Source organism: Mustela nivalis (genome assembly GCF_964662115.1).
Source record: "Mustela nivalis genome assembly, chromosome: 9".
Lineage (NCBI taxonomy): Eukaryota > Metazoa > Chordata > Mammalia > Carnivora > Mustelidae > Mustela > Mustela nivalis.
In genome coordinates, this window is record NC_139028.1 from 92,108,963 (window position 1) to 92,129,873 (window position 20,911).

Sequence of the window (20,911 nt, forward strand, 5' to 3'; positions counted from 1 at the left end):
GACCCCTGAACCAACCTCCCAGGGGCCTCTGCCCAGGGTGGTGCTAAGGGGTGCGCCTCCTCCCTGTGACCCCAGGGGGCGCCATGGGTCCATGCAGGGTCCCTTCCCCACCCAGGCCAGGAGCGGAGGCTGGGCCTCAAGGGGCCTGAGCTGGGCCCTGTCCCGCAAAGCTGGGCATCAGGCCTTTCCTGGACTGACACCAACTTGAGGTCTTGATGTTGTCCCTCAGCTTCTGAGTTCCGGCCTATTAGTTACTGAACCACAGCCACCCAGGTCAGTGTTTCTAGCGACTGTAGACATTTTCCCACCTCATGTAGCAAACATTTAAAAAGCCTTTCTTTCTGCCTGGACTTCGTACCCGAAACAAACTATAACCCGTCCCAGAAGACCCTTGGGCCCGAGTCACCAGCTAACTATCCTCTCTCCATTACCAGATGGCACAGAACAGCTTGGGCTCAGCTGGGCCCAGAGGCAACAGTCACTGAGGGACAGGTGCCCCCTCACCAGGGAGAGAAGGCCCGGCCTCCACCTCACCAGCCACACAGGTTTGGACCACACAAGAATTGCAGACTTAAGACAGCCCTAGTAGTAGTTCCCACATGAGGGCTCTGGGGGTGGCCTGGGCTCCTAGAAGACCGGAAAAGCCCCTGACAACCATCTGACTCCTGGCAGGGGCTCCCATCACTCCACACAAACCCCTTTTCTGTCCTCATAAATGGCACATAAGTATTAAACACAGGAGAAGGATTTTAGATCCTCAGCTACCTTGTTTGGCAGAAGAGGAAAAGTAGGACCCAACAAGGGCCAGCTCCAGGCTCAGGTTCTGGGTGAAGAGTATGTGTGTGTGAGTGTGTGTGTGTGTGTGGCACGTGCACGGGGGCAGGGTGCAGGGTAGTTGTAGCTGGAGGGGCTGGAGGCCTGAGTAACCAAGGAGTTAGCCCAGGTCTGAGCAACCTTCTAGCAGGAGTGACAAGACCAAGGTCATTGTTAACAAGTGTTTATTGTTAATAAAACCATGGTACATTTACAATAAGTGACATTAATGTATAGTTACAGTATCATACAATATTACAGCAATAAAATAACGCCTATTCCTTTGTACATCCAGCTCAAGCAGCTAGTCAAAAATATTTTCCAAGATTGTAAGCCTCTGGGGGCTTTTCAAGGTAACCAAAGTGACGCCTTCTGAAGCGCCAGGGCTCTCGGTGAATAAATAGTTTCGAAGGTGCAGCCAGACAGCCCAGAGAAGGCTCGACCCAGAGCAAGCCGTCCAGATGCTCCCCCAGTGTCTGGTCCATAAATACGACAGGCGTCCTGCCTGATGCTCGGCTCCACCTGGGAAAGCCCGGGGCTACGGGCCTGCGGCAGGCAGGACAGCTGCAGCAGGTCCTCGGCTCGCCCCACTGCCCCACCCCTTCTAACCTGGACCCGCAGTTCCCACAACCAGTGCCCTGCTTCCTGAGCCCCCGGGGCAGCCTAACTCTAGGCTGGGGGTTCAGGATTGGCCTCTAAAAGCAGCAGCAACAAAAGCTGAGGCCAGCAGGCTCGCCCATTCCACCCTGTGCACCTCACGCCGCCCTTGGCTCAGCCAGGAAGTCCGTGGGCATCAGCTGGGGAACTGCCTTTTCACACTAATGGAGCAGGGGTGTGCTCCCCCGAAGGAGGGCCTCTGGAGGCCTAGACGTCAAAGAAAATCCAGCTCTAAGTGACCCTCTGGGCAGGGATCTTCAGACCCTGGAAGGATCACATCACAAAGGCACAGCCTTGAGGAAGAAGTTCAGAGATTTGGGCAACCTTTCTGATGTGACCTTGAGGGAAAAAAAGAGCAGTTTCTGCATGAAGTGGCCTGGGGCCCCGAGTGTGTGTTCTCTCCCTTCATCGGGATGCCCACACCCCCAAGGGCCCTCACTGGGACCGTCTGGGCTTGGGGAGGCCTTGGGATTGTGAGTGGTCAGAGCCTGGAAGGCATGGTCAGACTGTTTCAAGCAGGGGTGAATCAGGATCAGCCGAAGACCTCCAGGAGAGGAGAAGGGGCACGTGAGGGTGAGTACACGGTGGTCCCCAAGGTGCAAACAGTGTGGGGGTTGGAGGGAGGGGCTGCCTTTTGGCCTTGTCTGCCCATCGCTCATCAAGCAAACCGCCCCGGGGCAGAGGGGTTGAAGGTGGCGCTGCCCAGTGACAGGAGGGCTCCGAGCACATCTACCTGCCCAAGGACAGATCGATGCCAGAGGGAAGATCTGCAGAAAGGGGGACACTGAGTCCCATGAGCCTGGCTCCAAAGAGGCCTACAACCAGTGCCCCCATCCCACCCCCGCAGCGGGGCCCCGACCCATCTGCAGGCCCCAGGTATGTACTTGTTCCAACGCCCCATTAGCACCTGCTCCCACTCCCCAGGAATGCCTAGAGCCAGAGCCTCGGCCAGGGGGTGTGCAGCCCTGCTGTGCTGCCTCCGCCCTCAGACCCGGGAGGTGATGTAGACCGAGTGAAGGCGCTCGGCCAGGGTGCTCTGCAGGTCCTGCAGGGGGTCCAGGCCCTGCACCTTGCTGTTGCGGCTGTAGATGAGCTGCCGGAAGGAGTCCTGCTCCAGCAGGGCCTTCATGTGCTTGAGGAAGAAGCCTTCACAGAACAGGGCCAGTTCAGGGGCGTTGTGGATCTGGGAGGGGAGAGGGAGTGTGAGAGCTGCGGCCTTTGCACGTCCCCACATGTCGCCCAGGGGCTGGGGGTTTTCCCCTTATCCGGACTCCTTCCATAATTTTCTCCCCTGGATGAGACTAATCTGGGCTCAAATCCCAGCTCCACCATCAGGAACATCACCGTTCTTGGTGCCATTGTTTTCTTTGCCTGCTTCCCACTGCTGCGATTACTGAAGGGTGGCCGTCCTTGTGGGAGCAGAAGCTCCCTTAGCATTGCCGGGGAGGGGGAGCCCAGCCCGAGCCCGGCACCCGAGCAGTTCACCCAGTGGATGCTCAGTTAAGATTCTAACTCAACAAATACCAAGTGTCCACTCCGGGCCAGGCCTCGGACACCAAGTTCTGGGGCGAGGTCCCTGCAGTATGCTTAGAGCTGATGGTTCTACTTTGGGAGACACAGAAGCCAGAGAAGCAGGGAAGGTCACAGCAGCTGGTGGGCAGCGCTGTGGGGACAGTGGCAGGTGCCTCATGGTGAGCCAGGGGCTGTGGCAGGAGCTAAGAAAGCCACGGGGCAGGTGAAGAGATGTGGGAAGGGTCCTAAGGGGCCGGCCAGTGTGATATTTAGCCTGCCCGCAGAGGAAGCTTCATGGGAGGGAGGCTTTAAGTAGAGGAGTGACAGTCTTTGTCAAAGACCCTGGAGCCTGCAGGGTGACAGCCAAGAGGGTGAGGCCAGGCCCAGGTCATGGTCTGGAGAGGGGAGGCTGGGTGGCTTGGGGCAGGGTGGGCACAGCGGACATGGAAGAGAGTAGACACACTGCTGATGTGCTCACAGGGAGGGGGCCAGCCAAGATGGGGCAGTTTGGGTGCAGTGCTCCCAAGTTTTGAGCACGAGCACCTGAGCCAGTGGCTGTACTGTGCACCGAGGGGGTAAGGTCACAAGAACAGGTTGGGGAAAAAATCAAGGAGGAACCTAAGGAAGTGATCTAACACAGGGAAGCTTAGCCCTTTGGCCCAGGCCCCCCAGCCTGGGAAGCCCGCCTCCCCGGCTGCGGTGAGCTCACCCCCGTCCAGTCCTTCCCGAGGCAGCTGCAGCTGAGGCCCCAGAGGAGCGGAGCCCCCGGGAGGCAGCAGGCAGCGTGGCGCTCACCTTGGCATACTTGTAGGTGTTCACGGCACTCTCCACGCTGAGGGTCTGAGAGCACAGGATCTCGCAGTGTCTCTGCAGGGCGTCCAGCTGGAACAGGCTGGCGGCCGACAGCAGCTGGTGGGGAGGCAGACGTGGCCTTGGATGTGGGCAGCCAGGCCTGTGGCCCAGGCATGGGGGAACAGAAAGCTGCTCCGGGCAGCGTGCCGCAGGCCCTGGTTTCTCCTAATCCTCGGGGCCCTGCCTGCCTCCGCAGGTCAAGTCCGAGGACTGATTCTTTCTGTTCTAGGTCACTTAGGTACTTGCTGGGACACTTTGGAAGGCACAGGACGGGGGACAGACACTGGACGGGATTCCTGACACAGAGCCGCTCTGTGTCGCGACTGGCATGGGGTCGTTTTCTAAGCGGTGAGGAGGTGAGTGGGAGGCTGGGCTGCCTTTGATCCCGCTGGGCCCCACACCGAAGCCCTTCCTCCCCCTGGCTCTGCCCCCTCCCCCAGGCCTGGCCCAGAAGGTGGGTGGGCAAAAGGCCCTTCCTGTCACAGGAAGAGAAAGGACCAGCAGGGAAGGTCCTGGAAGAGGCCGCCTCCCCTCTCGGCTCTCCAAATGCCCGGTCCCTGAGTGCCAGCAGCTGGGCACAGGGCACAGGGCACACGGGCTCCCAGTCCTCTCCCCAGCGCGGAGGCCTCACCTCCAGGATGTCAGCGGCTGGGATGTCCAAGGCTTCTGTCCCTCCGTAGTACAGATACTGCATCATCATCTGCGGCAGGAAGAGGCCCCACGTGAACACCAAATGGACCCACGAGTCCCATGTCCTTATCTGCCCCCAGCAGAGGGCCACTCTTCGCCTTGGGCCTGGCTGTGCCCTCCATCCCTCCAGAGGGGGACACACACACCTCCCCCAACTCCCTGAAGCTACAGTTTGTGTCTGTGCAGTTTTGAGAAGTCAGTCCAGAGATTCTCCCTCCTGGTTGCCTGCGTGTAGGACAGGCCTCCTTCCAGGCGGTGGCTCTATTCTGATACTCAGGACAGCCCTGGGAGCCCAGAAGGGAAGGTACTATTCACAGATGGGGAAACCGAGGCTCGGGGGGCGGGTAGGCAGCATGGCTTGAGTCACTCCAGTCTCCTGATTCTGGCACCAGACCCCCAGGCCACACATTGTGCATTTCTCTCACCTACACTTTAAACATGGGCCTGGGGCAGGGGGGAACTGTGCTCAGAAGCTGCTTCCAACTTTCCTGTCTGCGCTGGGACTCCAATGTGGAGGTGAGAGCCAGACCCTGTCTCTCCCTACCCCCACCCCCGGATTTGTTCCCTTGGACAGCAGGCCCAGAGCTGGGGTTGGGATCTGCTCCAGAGGTCACCTCGCCACCCGGCCCTGACCTGCCCGGGGCTTCTGGGAACAGAGGGCCCAGGATATCAAAAGAGGTAGCCCAGGAGTGGGGAACGACATTCGGTTTTGCTGAGGTCTAAGTTACGAGCTCTGCCATCACGCTGGAGTCCAGGAAGTTCCCCGCTGGAAAAAGAAAAGCGGTTCGCACTGGCTGGCTGCAGAACCCGCCCCAGCGAGGAGCTGGCAAGTGTGCAAGTAAACACAGCTCCAGCCAGCACAGTTGGGCTCTGTTAGCAGCATGGCCCCCGGGCTACAAGAGGCACCAGAGGGTCTAGGGAAAGGAGCCCAATCCCGGGGGCATGGGGGTGTGGAGATGGCCTGGCCAGTCTGTCCAGGCTCAGGGTCTGTGCCTGAGACCTTCATCCAACCCCCAACCACAGATTGGTGGGCGCTACAGGCCTTCCATAGCCCCTGCTGGAGCATATACAGGGTGCTCTGCGTTACGCGTCTGCCCCTCCAGGAGGCGTGTGCCTCGGGGGGCCCCAGGCCTGGGCTTTTCCACCACCTTCTGGGCTGGGCTCGGAGCCTTGGATGAGCCCGGGCAAAAGCCCCTGGCCTGGGGCTGGGAGTGGAGTGGGTGGGTGGGCACGAGCTCCCAGGATCAGAGGCTAAGGGCCTCAGGGCAGCCCCTCAGCAAGAGGGGAAGCAGGGGTGCAGCTCCCCTTCCCAGCCTTCACCTTCAGGAGCTGGTTTGGACAAGGTGCAGCCCACGGTGGCCCCTGGAGCTCCCTGAGGTCACCTGAATGAGTATTAATCCACGGAAGTCAGACCAGAACTGCTCCCTCGGAATCTTTTTGAGGGAACTGGGTGGCCGGCAGGCCTGGATAGATGGGTTTTACCCAGCCCGGCAGCCCCCAGGCATGACGGGAGTCATAGGCCTCCCAGCAGGCTGCCCCTGGCTCTGGGCAAGCCCTGGACGGGATCAGCTGCAGAGGGAAAGCACAGTTTGCTTCTGGGCTGAATAGGAACCCAGGAACCCAAATGCAGGAAGGCTGCAGACACTGCACGGATAGGACTGGGGTCAAGCCAGATAAGACCAGCAGGGCTGTTCCTCACAGGCCTGGGTTTAGTTGGCAGTGACCTTGGCAAGTGTCTAGACTAGCACTAATGCCACAGCCACTGGTCAAGTGTAACTTTCAAGCATTTGAAGTAAGACTGGTCTGAATAGAGATGTGCTGTGTCAGATACACAGTGGATTTCAAAAACTTAGTATGAAAAAGACGTAAGATAGGTCATTATTTTTTATATTGACTGCAGGTAATATCTGGGCTATAAAGAGTTAAATAATATATTATCCAAATTAATTTTGCCTACTTCCTTTTCGAGGTTTCTGTGGCCACTACAAAATGTTGCATTCCACAGGCGGCTTGCATTACCCTTCTCCTGGATGGCCGCGCTCAGAGCTCCTTGGGCCTGTTTCCTAGACTGGAAAGCGCAGATCACGACGACTTCCTTCCCTCCCTCCCTCTCTCTCCCAGGGCTGTGGAAGCCAGGGAGCTACTCAGGGGCTGCTCTGAACCCTGCAGGCTTTGTCAGGAAGCTCCGGCGGAGGACCGACGAGTGCTCCAAGCAGCCCAGAGAGCAGAAGTCTGCATCTAGAGGCTGCCCCCGACACGGGGCTCTGCTGTGGGGCTGCAGTTCTCGAGCCACAGAGCCCACATTTCCCAGGCCCGTGGGCACTGTGGATGGTGGATCTAATGTTCCCGGGGACTCTCCCCGCAGCTCCGAGAAGCCGTCAAAGGGGCTGAGGCTGCTCTGGCACGGGCCTCCCCCACACTGGGCAAACGCGGCCTCGCTGGGCAGCGCCGGGGCGGTGGTTCCCTGGGGGCGCGCACACGCCCTGCTGCCGCCCGTGCACTGCCCTCCTGCGTCTGACTGACCCTCCCCTCAGGTTCCAGTTCACCCAGACACTGGGCTTCGTAGCCAAACGAGTTTCTTGAGCTGCCGCCTGCCCAGGGAGTTCAGATCAAGGGAGGGGAAAGGGGGAAGAGGAGACGCCCCACTCTGCTGCCGGGCCAGACCCTGGGCCTCACCTCTTCCCTGTCAGTCCCCGGGCCGGTCCCCTCTCCTGCCATGGGCCTTCCTCCGTCCCTCCTCACCTTCATCACGCAACTGGATTTCTCTGCAGCCTCCTACATGGCACCCTGGCTGGGGTCGTGAGCTTTGTAAATGCAAACTGGGCCATTCCACACAGCCTGGGTGTGAATCCTGACCCTGTCACTCTCGCTGTGTGACCTCAGGCAAGTCCCTCAACTTCTCTGTGCCTCTGACTCATCTACCCACAGGGAATAACACCCACCCCTCCTCGGACGGTGCTGGGCTCCGAAGCTTAACAGCGGCAAAGCGCTTGGAAGCACGCCTGCCTAAGTGCTAGTGGTCAGCACTTTTCAGGAGATTCCTGTGTTAAAGGTCAAAGGGTTAAAGGTCAAACCGTTCCTGCGATGGCTCTCAGGGCAGCAGACTGTAGCTGGGGGTTAGATTCCTCTTTCCTGCACTCCCCGCGCTGTCCCCACACCTCTCACTCTCGGAGTCCCATCTCCTAGAGGGCCGGTCCTTGTCCTGTTTACTGCTGTACCCACGGTGTCCAGGGACAATGAAACGCTAACAGTAAGTGGGTGAAGACCGCATGAAGGGGGAACTAGGTCATTTTCGATGGCTCCTCCCTGTGCTCCTGTGACAGTGACCCGTCTCACCGTCTCACTAGGCCACAAAGCCGTCCTGTGCAGGGCTCGACCCTGGACCCCACACCGGCTGCTCCCTGGCCTCAGTCCCAGCCCCTGGGGGTCGTCCCTGAAGCCTGGGGCCCACCGCACAGGCTGGAGACCTAGAGTCGCCACTTCTCAGAAAGGTGCCCTCAGTGGGGGCTCGGCTGACATCCCAGCCAGCATCCTCCCTCCAGACTCTCTGGCCGCGACTGGCGGCCAGCCTGTGGAGTGTCTATCACGCAACCTCCGAAGTTCTCTAAAGCTGAGGGACCGAAAGCCTGACCTTGGTCTTCCACAACCAGGATGGCCCAGCTGGCTCTTTCTGCCTGGCCTGCCTGGCTGGGGTCCGATGCTTGGCAGGACTGGTGCAGCCCACACCGTGCTCCCCAGAGTGTGGGGGCCAGCCATCCGGGGGCCCGCTGAAATGTCGGGGGGCCGGGGGGGCTGACGTGCAGTCTGTGCTGTGAGGAGCCCACCCTGAGGAAGAAGGGCTCCTACAAGCACGCGTGGTGGGTGCCGGGCCTCACGTGTCTCGGTCCGTCTGCCCAAGCCCCTCACCCAGCGGTCAGAGCTCAGGACTCGTGAGCGAGGCTCTGAACTGTAAGCCCATGCCGGAACGGCCACTGTGGCCGGGGACAGACCTGGATGCTCCTGCCGACAATGGAGTGAGTGAACGCAGAAGGCAGGAGGGTTGGAGAACAAGACGGCCAACTCCCAGCTGCCTCCCAGCCGAGACAGACAAAGCCAGGGGGCGCTAGGGGAGGCCACCCCTGCCCTGAGACGTGTGCAGCAGCACGGAGGCTCACACACCTGGAAAATGTGGTACTTCATGTCGCTGATCTCGATGGTTTTGCCGCTGTCGCCGTCTTGTTCTGATTTATTGGTCATCAGCGTCTTGAACCTGGAGCAAAGGGGGTGAAACGAGGCGGGTCTCGCACATGACTTTGACTTCATCACGGGGCAGTAATGGCACCATCCATCACCCGACTGGTCACCGGGAGGCGGGACATTTTTAAAATTACTGCAGCTCCCAAAATAATCCTCACAAATGGCAGCTTACATCATCCTAGGCTGACAGCCAGGCTGGGCCTCGATCTGTCCCCACTGCCCCCCGTCAGTGACTGTGATGCCTCTGGCCTGAAAAGTGACTCTTCATTCCAGAACATTTTCTAATAATCAGAAGCAGTACCTCGACTAGGAAGAACGCTACTGCAGCGCGTCTCCTGGAGAGCTCTGGGTCCCACCCCTACGGCCCCCTGTCCACAGGACCCATCTCCGCAGGGCAGAGGCTCCTCTAAGGAACCCGTGTCTCCTCCCGTCTACCGGAAGCCTCCCCCGCCCATCCAGAGCCGAAGCTGGGGCCTGTTTCCTGAGGTGGCCTACCTGTTAGAAGCTGTCACCAGCAGGACCTTGTGTGCATAGAACAGCTTTCCTTCCACTAGGAAGGTCACATCGGACATCTCCTTGTTATTCAGAAAGTGAGGATCTATGGCCAAAGGGACATAAGAGACATGACCAAGGGCGCCCCGGGGGATTGGGTAAGCATTCCGAGAGGCCAGGGCTATAAAGGGGAAGAACAGAGACACTAGGGCCAGGTCCTCGGTGCCAAGAATGGGGAACAGGAGACCAAGATCTGTGGGAGAGAAACAGATTTCCCCTGGAAAGGACGAGGTGCGGGTAGCCACGGGGCGAGCCTCACCTAGCCTGGCAGGCAGGGTCTTCCGGATCTCGGGGATGCTGGGCACCGGGCTGCTGCCGTAGCAGTGCATGAAGATGGCGGCCAGCTGCTGGGTGACCGCGTCATTCTGCCGGGCAGAGGAGAGAGAGGCGCGGTGAGCCCGCCGGCCATGGCCATGGCAGCAGACACAGTGGGCTCCTTTCTGAAGGTTCGGAGCAGCCACTGGCCTTTGTTCCTCCTGGATCTGGCCTGGTGGGAGATGCCTGTTCCCCCATCGCGGAGACCCCAGGTGGCTTCTCTGGCCAGGCTCCAGCCCCGACAGCTCCCCCGGGGCTCTGCAGCCGGGCCGCGGCAGTCAGGGTGCGGGGTGTGTGGGAGGGGGCCTGCGTCTGTCTGGCCGCAGCCAGCCCGGGTACCCAGCCGGCCTGGCACTCGGGGTGAGGACCGGCTGACGTCACTCACTTTACTGGTCTTGAGGATGTCAAACATGAGCTGCAGGCCCTCGGTCACCAGCTCCTCGTTGTACTCCTCCTCCTTGATGGAGCTGAAGTCCCGCAGGAGGCTCTGCACCACCGAGTAGCGCGACTGGGAGAAGGAGGTCCTCAGAGACTCGATCCACACGTGCAGCTTCCAGGGGACGCCTGGCGGGAGGGCGGGCGGTCGTCACCTCTGCGGCGCATGGACCCCCCGAGCCCAGCCCACTGCACAGCGACCCCCTGTTCAGTTGGGCTCCCGTCCGGTTCCCTCAGGCCGAGGGGCTCTCGAGCCAGGGCAGGGGAGCTTCACGGACCCGACTGGCCCTGCCGAGAGGTCAGAGGGGACTTCAGGTGCCCATCAGATAAGGCAGGGGAATGGCTCCGGCCCGAGCACAGGGCACCCAGACGGCTCAGCCTGGGGCCACACCAGCTCCACTGTTTGTGGGGCCCCGCCACTACTTACTGGGAAGACCTAACAATTACGGGGGCTGGCCAGGTGACCTATCAAGCACGGACACCCCGGCCCACGCCTGTCCAGCACTCAGGGCACTGGCATCCAGTGGTGTGTAATTACTGTGTATTAGCTCCCTGGAGGGTGTCAGTGGGGCCATAAAGTAACTTAAAACTATTTTGTGGAGGTCATGACAAAAGCTAGTAATTTCCTTGGTAATTAGAGAGATAGCTTCTTACCCCCCAGCCTCACTGTGGAGTAAAAAAAAAAAAAAGGGTGATGGCATTCCCCAGGGACACAATGACGAAGGAAGCGTTAGCATCCTTGGCGTTCTGTCTGTAGCTAGGAATGATGCACCCATCTTACAGGGAGGAACACGGAGCCTGGCTGGCAGCAAGAAGGTATGGCCTCCAGTCCCCTGGCCCAGGCTGGGCACGTGTGTGTGGTGGCTGCTGGGACAGTAAGCCCAGCTGCCCTCCCGCAGAGGACATGCAGAGCTCATGGAGAGCTGGCTCCGGGCCTTGCAGGACGTCACGGTCTTAGACGAGACTCTGCAGCATCAGTGACGGCGGAACGGCTGGGTCGCACCCAGGTCTGCCTGTCTGAGTGGCCTCCCTGAAGGCAGGAGCATCCACAGACTCACAGACCCGAGAAGCGAACGAGTCTGGCCATGTCACAGGACAAGGCCAGAAACTGGCCTCTAACTGACCAGAAACGTTGACTCCTAGTGACACAGATGTTCCGGGGGCCACACATCCCAGGTTGGGGGCTGCAAAGCTCCCACCAGGGAAGAGGAAGGGCCTGAAGCTGGAGGGCTGGGCCGATGCCCTCTCAACGCACTCCAAGGAGAACCCCCATGGAGGACCAGCTGAGGCTCACGGCCTCTCCTGCCCCGGCCAGCCGCTGTCAGGCCCACAGAGATGGAGTCCCGCCCGATGCCTGTCTGCCCTGTAGCCTGTCTGCCCCTGTGGACCCAGCCCTCCTCCCGTCTGTTAGAGAGTGGTCGAGTGTTTGTGTGCGCATGTGTGTGGGGCCTCACCCAGTGCCCGCAGCTCCATGGTGATGTCCACATAGCCGTGCTCAGCGCTATAGTACATGGCCTCCTGCAGGGCTTTCGTGCGGGTCCGGCTCAGCCGCACGGGCGCCTCGCTGCTGCTGCCCTGGCTGGAGGTGTCGCTCTCCTCCACGCCCTCGGCCAGGATCTCCTCCAGGGACAGGACGTCAGCTTTGGCCTGCTGGGGCTGTGTCAGGAGCTTCCTCAGGACGTTCCTGCAGGCCCAGGGATGATGGAGGGGGAGTGCCTGAGGTCCTCGCCATGGACGGTGCTCACCAGAGTTGCCCTCCTGAGCCCCGTGGCCTCGATGGGCTGGTGTGGGCCACCTGTGGGCACTAGGGGCTCACAGCCTTCCCCTCCCAGGCAGGCTGGGCCGGGGCTCCCAGCACCCTCCATCTGTAGCCACCTGAGCAAGGCAGGGGGGGTGTTCGGAGGGACTGGCCCTGGCAAGACACACCTCTGCCCCTGTCACCGCCATCCTGGTACTACTTAGTCATGGGCTTTGGGGCTAAGCCGGCCCTGCCCTCCTGGCTGTGTGATTTCAGATGGGTTTCTCTGCCTCTCTGTGCCCTGACTGCTCTGTCATCTGTGGAGTGGGGTGTCCATGTCACCCTCTTCCAGGGTTAACGGGAGGCCAACGGACAGCATCGGATGTAGAGCCTGACACGTAGCAGAACCTTGAGGTGACAGTCAACTGTACTTGCGGGAAGGGTCTGAAACCCAGGTCATGTTCATATGCTTTGTTTCCCGGCCTGCCACAAACAACAACGAGCTGAAGGCAAGAAGCCAGTCACACGGACTCCCGTGTGGAGGATACTGGACTTGACGGAGCACATTCCCGTGCACCGTGGCATTGCATTAACCCTGTGAGAGCCCCGGGACCCCACCGCTCATGGCTGATGACTGCGTTGCACTCAAGGTCACATGGGGCAGGAATGTGGACCCAGGACGGCTGGCTCCGTACCCCTCATTCTGTCACATCCTGCGGCCTGGGATGGCTGCAGCGGGGGGCAGGTCCACAGGTCACCTGGGGGGGCTGAGCCTCCTCCCAGCAGCCCTGCCCAGCCGGCTCCTCGTCTGTGACAGAGGTCACGCCGCACCAGGCAGAGGCCCTCTCAAGAGACCCAGGATCATCCTGCTGTTGCCTTGTTAGCTCACCGAGCTAACAGAGCGCCTCACTTGTGCCGTGCACTGGTATGGGAAGGTGAGCCAGCCACCACCCCTGCCCCCCAAATCCCATGTTCCAGAGAGAGAAATGGGAAGCAGATGTGTGGACAGAGGGTGTCTGCACAGGGCGAAGAGGCTACAATAGGGAAACCACGGGCCGCTGGGGGAAAAGGCCTAGTAGCACGGGTGTGCAGTATGGCCCTGGGGGGCGGAGGGGAAGGTGAGTTTTGGTGGCTGAGCAGGGACTGCATCAGTAGAGGCCAGAGAAGAAAGCATTCTAGGGAGGAGGCCACAGCAGGCGCACTGCTTTTGAGAACAGCAAGTTAGAGAATAGGAAGTCATTGTCCAGCCCACCCTTCCCTCCGGGCCCCCTTTCTGGCTTCTGATAACCTCCTCTCTTGTCTTCGTCCGCCCCCTACTCCGCTCCAGAGCTGCCGGATGGCTCTGGTCGTAGCCTGCTGCCCGCCCCGCCACACCCCTGGGCAGGCCTGGCTCCCACAAAGCAAGGTCTGCCATCTGCTCCCAGAGGGGGATGTGATTTCCCACACAGCCGCCAGGAGGCTCTTCAGGGCAAGCATATGCTGTGCGAGGCCCTTGGAGCCCCAGGAAATAACTACCCAGGGAACACAGGAGGGGACAAGCATGGGAGGGGACTGGCCCCAGGGTGGGCCAGAGCGTGCAGGGGAGAGTCTACAAGAAGTGGGATACCCAGTGGCAGTCCCAGCTCCACCAGGAGGTGGGGGCCGTCCCCACCACCCAGTGTCTCTCCGACATCGGAGGCCTCTCTGTTCTTTGAGGACCTGTATCTTCTTTCTGGGTGGCTTCCATGCAGACCCCCCATCTAGAAAGATCTCTAGCTCTTCTGCTCCCCATGGGGGACTTGGGCCCCTGAAAGGCTGTTTCATGCTCCTTTATCACATGGGACAGGAACCCCAGGTGCATACCTGTGGCCATGGGCGGCCGAGTGGCTGAAACAGTTCATGTCCTCATGGAGGGAGGAGGCCATGCCATTGGCTTCGAGCATGCTGAGTAGGGGGTCAGCACCTCGGCTCAGCAGCAAGCTGACCAGCTCGTAGTTCCCTGGAAGGCAAGGCGGACAGAGGGTGCTACCACTGCCCCTGTCACCGTGCGCCTCTACGGGCTGCTATCCAGTTCCCGAGCTCCATAGAAAGGAGGATGAACAGGGTGAGGGGGAGTCCCCAGGGGTCCAGAAGGAGGCGTATTTGGGCTTGCTTCAGGGACCTGGGCATGTGGCCGCGAGTCTGGCTGCTGCCCCGGCTGGGAGGACCCCTTGGTGTGGCGGGGGGGGCGTGCTGCTGGGCAGGGCAGCTGCCGTATACCTACCGGCTGCGGAGGCCAGCTGCAGAGGGGTCTCTGTGTAGCTGTCCTCACCGCCACTCACTGCAGAGCCCTCCACGTGGGCGCCGGCATCCAGCAGCAGCTGCAGGGCACAGGGCAGGACGGGGGCAGGACACATCAGCGTGGCGGGGAGTGGCTGGGATGTGGCAGGGGAGGCTTTGGGCGAAGGGCCTCTGGTTCCCTCCTGGCATGTGGCCAAGACCCAGCTCACCTGGGCAGCTGAGGAACCTAAACTCTGGAACTTGAAGTTACCCTCAGGGCTTCAAGTTTCTAGAATCTTCACATCCACTTTTGTGGCTTTGGATCAAGGCCCTGAGCTTGTGGGGGCCTTGGAGCCTGTTTTTCAAATGCTTTCCTATGAATCGGTTGCAGTGACCTTTCTAAGAACTTATGCAAGTGAGAACAGAAAGTATCACCCCTGTCTACCAGGGGAAACTGAGGTTCTGGGAGGCAGCAGAGGTAGTGGGAAAGGGAGAGGTGTTAGAGTCAGAAAGAGCTGAGTGTCATTGCTGGCTGCTAACCAGTGAGTGACCTAAGGGGGGGAATGAGCTCAACTCCCAAGGCCTCAGTCTTCCTCATCTGAAAAATGGCCAGAGGCCTGCCTTGCTGCCATGCTGGGGATGAAATGGAATGGTGCTGAGCCCACAACAGGGATCGTAACCAAAGGCCTCATGGGGTCTCACCAGAGGAGTCCAGCAGGCAAGATGGGGAGGCACGGGGCTGGGGCAAGACCTCGCTGTCCGGCACACTTCTCTCCCTTCTGGCAGGGACAAGATGGTGCAGGGCTAACAGACGCCAAGCAGTTCCAGCCGAGCCGGGCCTGGCTTTGCCTTGGGGCAGGGGTGGCGTCCATGAAGCTCTAGCAGGTGACTCTGAGCTGCACCTCACCTTCCCTGACCGGCTGCTCTGGAGGGAGCCCTGAGATCTTTCCTGGGTTTCTGACACCAAACCCACAGCCTTCTCCAAATCCAGGGGAAACCCCGCCCACCGCACACCTGCAGACCAGGCATGGGGAGGCCAGGCTGACCGCCAAGCCTGGGCTCTGGCATGTGGGAAGTGGGGAATGGCTGTCGGCCGGAGGCTCTCATCAGTCAGAAACCAGCTGTGGCCCTGCTGCCCGAGCCGGTGCGCCAAGGTGGGGGAGGTGGAGGCCCGCCTGATGGGGTGAAACTGGGCCCCAGTCCAGGCAGGTCTGGGGCACAGCCCTGCCGGCTGGTCTGGGCTAGGCTGGAGCTCTGCTCAGTGCTCAGGAGGGCAGGAAGTGGCAAGCAGGCAGAGGACGGCAGCTGGCTTAGTGCAGACCCACTACCAAGTCACTGCGACAGGCAACAGCCTGGGCACGGCCCCTGCCCTCAGAAAACCTGCCGTCTAGCAGACAGTCTGCGAGGCGGACGCATGAACTCCCAGGAAGGAGTGTGCAACCCCATAACTCCCAGGAAGGAGTGTGCAACCCCGTGCACCCCAGTGGCCCGAGGAGCAAAGGACTCTGGGAGTCGAGTGGCAGAGTGGCTGGTGGCCTATGTGGGGTGAGCCGCTGCTCGGCTCTCCTTCTGGGCTGGAGCCCCACTCTCACCCCAGCCACAGCTATCTGGGCCATCGTGGGCACAACAGGGCGTGGCCTGTCTGGCCAGGTGAGCTGTGCCGCTCTGAGTCCTCTCAGGAACTGGGAAATCCACAGACTAAGCCTTGAATGGGGATGGGCAGAACCAGAAGGACACCCGGAGATGGGGCCAGGGAGCAGAAAGGGCTACAGGTGGGGAAGACGATCGGAAGAGAGAAAAAGGAGCCCACGTGCCATTCCAGAAGCCCGCAGACTCCCGGACTGATACGGAGATGCCTGCCTGGACCTGGGCTTGTCCCCTAAAATTGCACACGTATCCTTATCCTAAACCCTCTCCCTGAGCCAAACCGTGGGGGGAGGGGGGTCTGTCCTGCTGACTCGGAGAGAGGCCCAAAGCAGCACCTCTGCTCTCTCGGATTCCAGGCAGGGCTACTTTCGGGGCCTGGCCCCCGGGGCAGGCGAGGGCTCCCTGCACACGTGGTGGACACTCACCTGCACCACAGAGATGTGCCCGTGAAGCACAGCGAACGTCAGCGAGGTCCAGTGCCGGCTGTCGGGGTGGATGGAGGGGTGTCTGGGAGAGTTGCTTGGAACCTGGAAAATACCACAAAGGAGCCATTTTTTTTCAGGTGGGCAAGTGCCATTCCCGGGCAGGTGACCCAGGCACCTGAGCAAGGGGGCGCATCGGCTGGGAGGGTGACTAGGAGCCCCTTTGAGTGCCTTCTGTTGCCCTAGTCATGTCTACATGAAGCCCCCCGACCCCTGCCCTGCCGCAGACAAGACTTGGCAGGATGATCAGTGAGCGCCACCCTTCCTGGGTAGGGACACAGCAGGGACGAGGCTGTCCCGGAAACAGAACCGAGCCCATTCTGTCTGCTCTGCTCCCCGCTCTCGGATGGGAAGCCCAGGTGAGAGCAGAAGTGCCCTGAGCATCTGCGTTCCCGTTCCTCCCAGACACCGCCCCGGCGCAGCTGCTGGAGACTATGGGTTGCTCCCTTGCTGGGCTGGGTGCCCCGCGGCGCTGCTCACCTGGATGTCCAGGTTGGCGCCCGCGTCAATCAGCATCTGGACCATCGCCTCGTCCCCGGCTGCGCAGGCGTACATCAACGGCGTCAGGCCCTACGGGAATCAAAGATCAACGCTAAACCCTCCGGGAACAGACACGGTGTCACGTCATCCACGGGCCTCAGTCCCAGAAACCACAGTCCGGGCTCCTGCTGGACCCAGCTGCCCATCCTGAGCTCGCCCTCCTGCCCCTCCCGGGACCAAGGGACACACAGTCCATGAGGTGCGAGCAGGGGCCATTTCCACAAGTGTGGCGGGACCCCAGAGGGGTGGAGAGCAGGGGCATTGGAGCCAGACTTGGCCAGACGAGGCCCCCTCTGCCAAGGGGAGTTGTAAACTGTGTCCAGGTCACTTGTCTCTCCTTGTTTCTTCTTGAAAACGAGAACAACAGTATCCAGCTCATAGGCTTGTTGTAAAAAAGATGAGTGACTGTGTGTGAAGTGCTTTGTCCAGAGGAAGCCAACCTCAGGAGCTAAGAAATCACAAGAACGCAGTGAACTGGTCACTGCCGCGGTGTCACCCGGCACTCTCCTCACCCACACCTGGCCCTGGGCACCTCGGTCACCCCATCAAGTGGTTTATGGCCAACATCTCCTTGAGTCACCATAACACCCCTATGAGGGAGGCTCTATTGTTATCCCCATTTTACAGACGAGGAGCAGAAAGAGCCGAGGCCAGGTCACACGAGGAGGAGGAGGACCTCACACGGGACCCGGATCCGCCTGAGCCTTGAAGCCGCCCCTCGGAAGCAGCTCACGGAGTGCGGCCAGGGGTCTCACTCTGCTCTCTTGTGCCACGGAGCCAGGACGAGCTTTCCCGAAAGCTGAGGCCCAGTCCCTCCCTGTGTTTCGAAGCACAGCTCGCCGGGCTGCCTCCTGGCTGGGAGTCTGTCTCCGGGGCCAGTCATAGCACAGGCGGCGGTGGAAAGTGTTATTCCACAGCTGGATCCTGGCGAGCGCGCGTCTGGAGCCTGCGATGTTATTTATTAGGTTATTTGTGTGTAGACAAGATCTCCTTACCTCATAAATCCTTGCCTAGTGCCGAGAGATAAAGAAATGGCCTGACATTAATCACGGGTGAGAGACTGTTTACCCACAGATCATCCCATAAACACCAAGGCTGAGGGCACAAACAGGATCGAGCATTCCGAGAAGAGCCCGGCGACAGGAGGGGGCTCTGGCTTGCTGTCAGCCCCCTCCGCACTTGCCTGACGCGGCATCTGCACGCGGTGCAGCATTCGCATCGGCTCCGAGTCCCGGGAGGGGAAACGACCTTTCTGTGGCAGCCCCATCCCCCTCCAGGTCTGCGGGGAGGGTAAAGCTAGCAGGGCCGACGGCCAGAGCTCATGGATAACCATAGCTGTCCTCGCATGGATGCAAGACCCAGAACAAATGCTCACTGAGTCTTTATTACGTGCCAGATGCAGAGGTGTCCCTGAACCTTACAGGGCTGGGGCTGTGGTCCCCAGTGGGTGGAGGCGAGGAAAGTGACCTTCATCATGGAGGTGAGGGGCAGCTTGTCCACGATGCCACGGTTATGGTGGCCCCGGGCCTCACCCCGGCGCTCTAAGCAAGGAGCAGATCCCCCAGGATGACAGCCCCCACAAGGCCTGGGGAAACTGCTCTGACAGAGGTGCCCAGCCTGTGGCCTCCCTGCTGCCCTGCCTCGGCCCCCCAGCCCAGCACATGGCCTGACCATCCCACCTCTGTGCTCCTGCTCCCAGTCACCTTCTCCCTGGAGCGCTGCCCCACCGCTCTCTGCTTCAGCCCTGCCCTCCCACTCCCGGAAGCGCTGGGCCCCAGCCGTCCTGCCTGATGGTCACCTGTCCAGGTCCACCCTGGTCTCGTGGCTGAGCTGGCATGTTAGCACACCCCGTCCTGCACTGGCACCTCACGGGACAAGCATTCCACCCAAGTCCTCTGCTGTCACGGAGCTTCCCCCCCGCGTCTGTGTGGCCTTCTAGACCACAGTGCCATCATCTCTGCAGTGAGGATGCACAAAGTGGCATCAGACAAACCAGCTGGACAGTCCATAGGGGCAAAGAGCTTGGAGTCAGACTGCTTCTGACCCCGGCTCTGCTCTGCCCTGGCTGTGTGACCTCACATAAAGCAACTTCTCCAGAGCTCAGTTGTCCTCATCTATAAAATGGGGATGATAATAGTACGACTTCCTCAGGCCACCATCCAGACTGAATGAGTGCATCTGGGCAAAGCACTTTGAACGGTGCCTGGAACATAGCCGCACCCTACAAATGGCCCCCCTCATGGCCAACACAGTAAACAGCAAACAAGACCCCCGAGTTCTATCTCAAATTGTGAATCACTTCCAACGCTTCCTCTTCTGGCTTCATTTTACTCTCTAACGCTTCTCACCACCACACTCGGTATGTTACGTTTGTATTTCTTAGCACGTGTTTCCCCGACTAGAACGCTAACTCCATGGAGGCAGCAGGGTCTGTGGGCCTGGCGCGGAGCAGCCCACGAGGCGCCCAGGGCACATGCCCCAGTGACTGGTTCTCACAGCCAGTCCTCTGGGCTTCTGCCCAGCCCTGCACCATCCGGGCCAGCATCTGGCCTTCCAGCCGGGGGAAGCAGAAGCTCCTAGACAGGTTTCCCCGGCAGTGCTAGGAAAGTCTTCCAGCTGACGGCCCACCAGCCCCGGGGCAGGGCGCCAATTGGGAGGCTGCCCACTTCTCAGGAGCACCGAGCAGAGCAGCTCTCAGATTTGGAACAGAAGGACTGTGCCACCGCCACTCACCACGGTGAGTCCCCTCCTATGTCCCCCGCGCCTGGCTAGCAGAGCTCTCTGCACACACCTGGTCGTCCATAGTGTTCACCCCGTCCGGGCCCAGGGCATCGATGGCCTGGTTGATGAGGTCCGTCCTGCCGCAATTGAGCATGCGGAAGCCCAGGTCCTGGTTGAACTTCTCCGTGGCCGCTCGGGCATCCAGCCTCCGGAAGGAGCTGAAACAGCACTCGGGTCTGCACAGACGGGACCCCGAGATGCGTGATCAGGATTGTGTGTGAATGCCCGGGGCAAGGGCTTCGCCTCTCAAGGAGGTGAAGCTGATGAGGGGCGGGATGACAGGGAATTACATTTGATCGGCAGCGACTGGCCTTGTCATGCTCAGTGACATGAGGAGCACAGACTTCTGCTCTTCTGCAAGCATGTTAAAGAAGAGCTCTGAGCTTCTCGGAGCTGTCCACTGTCAGGAAACGAAGTCCCCTCAGAAAGAACCCACCAGGGACTCTGCCTGAGCCAGAAGCAGCTCCAGCCTGGGCCACAGTGCTCGCCTGTATGCCTTTTGCAGGGCGAAGGCTGCCCTCGGAGTATAGGATGCCCACAGTAGGTTCCAGTCCTTGGCTTACATCTTCTCCTCAAGGCTTCCCGAGGAGACCCAGAATTACCAAACAGATGTTGGAGAAAGGCCCAGAACCCCATGACCATCCCACTACCATCCAGCCATCCTACCAACGAGAGTCACAGATTAAAAACTGTGTCTACGAGATGGCATGGAGGGGCTTCAATGGGGGGCTTCAGCCTGGAGCCTTAGCTGGGCCAAAGTGTGGAAAGTTTATGTCCCAGAATAACATTTGGGAATTTGCCATGGAGAGTGAGGAGGCTATAACTAGGGTCGGGGCAAAGGCTAAGAAAGAAAGAAAGAAAGAAAGAAAGAAAGAAAGAAGCATGTCTCTCACACGACAAGGATAACCAGCAGAACATTCTCCAGACTAACTTTTGGAGACCAGTCCAATATAAGACAGTCATGCTGGGAAGAAAGTTAAGAGTCTAGGCTTGGGGCCATGTAGACCTGGCTTCAAATTCAGACAATTTTCTAGCTGAGTATCTGTTTGTGAATTATTATTCCTCCCTGATCCTTGGTTTCTCCATTTGTAACACGTGCATTACAGCCCCGCTTTCTGTAAATTTGTCATAAGGACCAAGATGACACATGTACAAAGGAAGGGCTCAGCCCAGTGCCTACACCAAGGAGGAGCTCAGAAAAAGTAGTATCAGAGATAGGAACAGAGGAGAGGACCCGCCTTTGCTGATTACTCCCTAAATATCCCACAGAGCCAGACGTGCGGGCTCTCCTGCCCATATCCAAATGCGTGTCTGCTCTGTCACCCACGGCTGCAGAAGATGCACCCAGAAAGCAGCCAAGGTCTGGAATGATCAGTCTAAGAGGCATGGCACCCACAGAGCAAGCCTTGGGAGGGTTCCCTCC

The 20,911-nt window shown here is 59.8% G+C and overlaps 1 protein-coding gene across 2 annotated transcripts in view; it reads right to left on the reverse strand.

Annotated features, from left to right (window-relative positions):
• Positions 1-981: 981 nt before the first annotated feature.
• ABTB2 (ankyrin repeat and BTB domain containing 2) overlaps positions 982-20,911 on the reverse strand; it is a 174,632-nt gene continuing 154,702 nt past the window's right edge. For both annotated transcript variants that reach the window (XM_082748908.1, XM_082748909.1), the window contains 13 exons: positions 19,499-19,664; positions 16,648-16,737; positions 16,111-16,212; positions 14,043-14,139; positions 13,643-13,778; positions 11,517-11,746; positions 10,013-10,191; positions 9,572-9,677; positions 9,256-9,358; positions 8,683-8,773; positions 4,466-4,534; positions 3,778-3,891; positions 982-2,653 (listed from right to left, as the gene is read on the reverse strand). In XM_082748908.1, the coding sequence (XP_082605034.1) occupies positions 2,456-2,653; positions 3,778-3,891; positions 4,466-4,534; positions 8,683-8,773; positions 9,256-9,358; positions 9,572-9,677; positions 10,013-10,191; positions 11,517-11,746; positions 13,643-13,778; positions 14,043-14,139; positions 16,111-16,212; positions 16,648-16,737; positions 19,499-19,664 (1,681 nt within the window). In that variant the 3' untranslated portion in view covers positions 982-2,455. The remainder of the gene's footprint in view (positions 2,654-3,777; positions 3,892-4,465; positions 4,535-8,682; positions 8,774-9,255; positions 9,359-9,571; positions 9,678-10,012; positions 10,192-11,516; positions 11,747-13,642; positions 13,779-14,042; positions 14,140-16,110; positions 16,213-16,647; positions 16,738-19,498; positions 19,665-20,911) is intronic.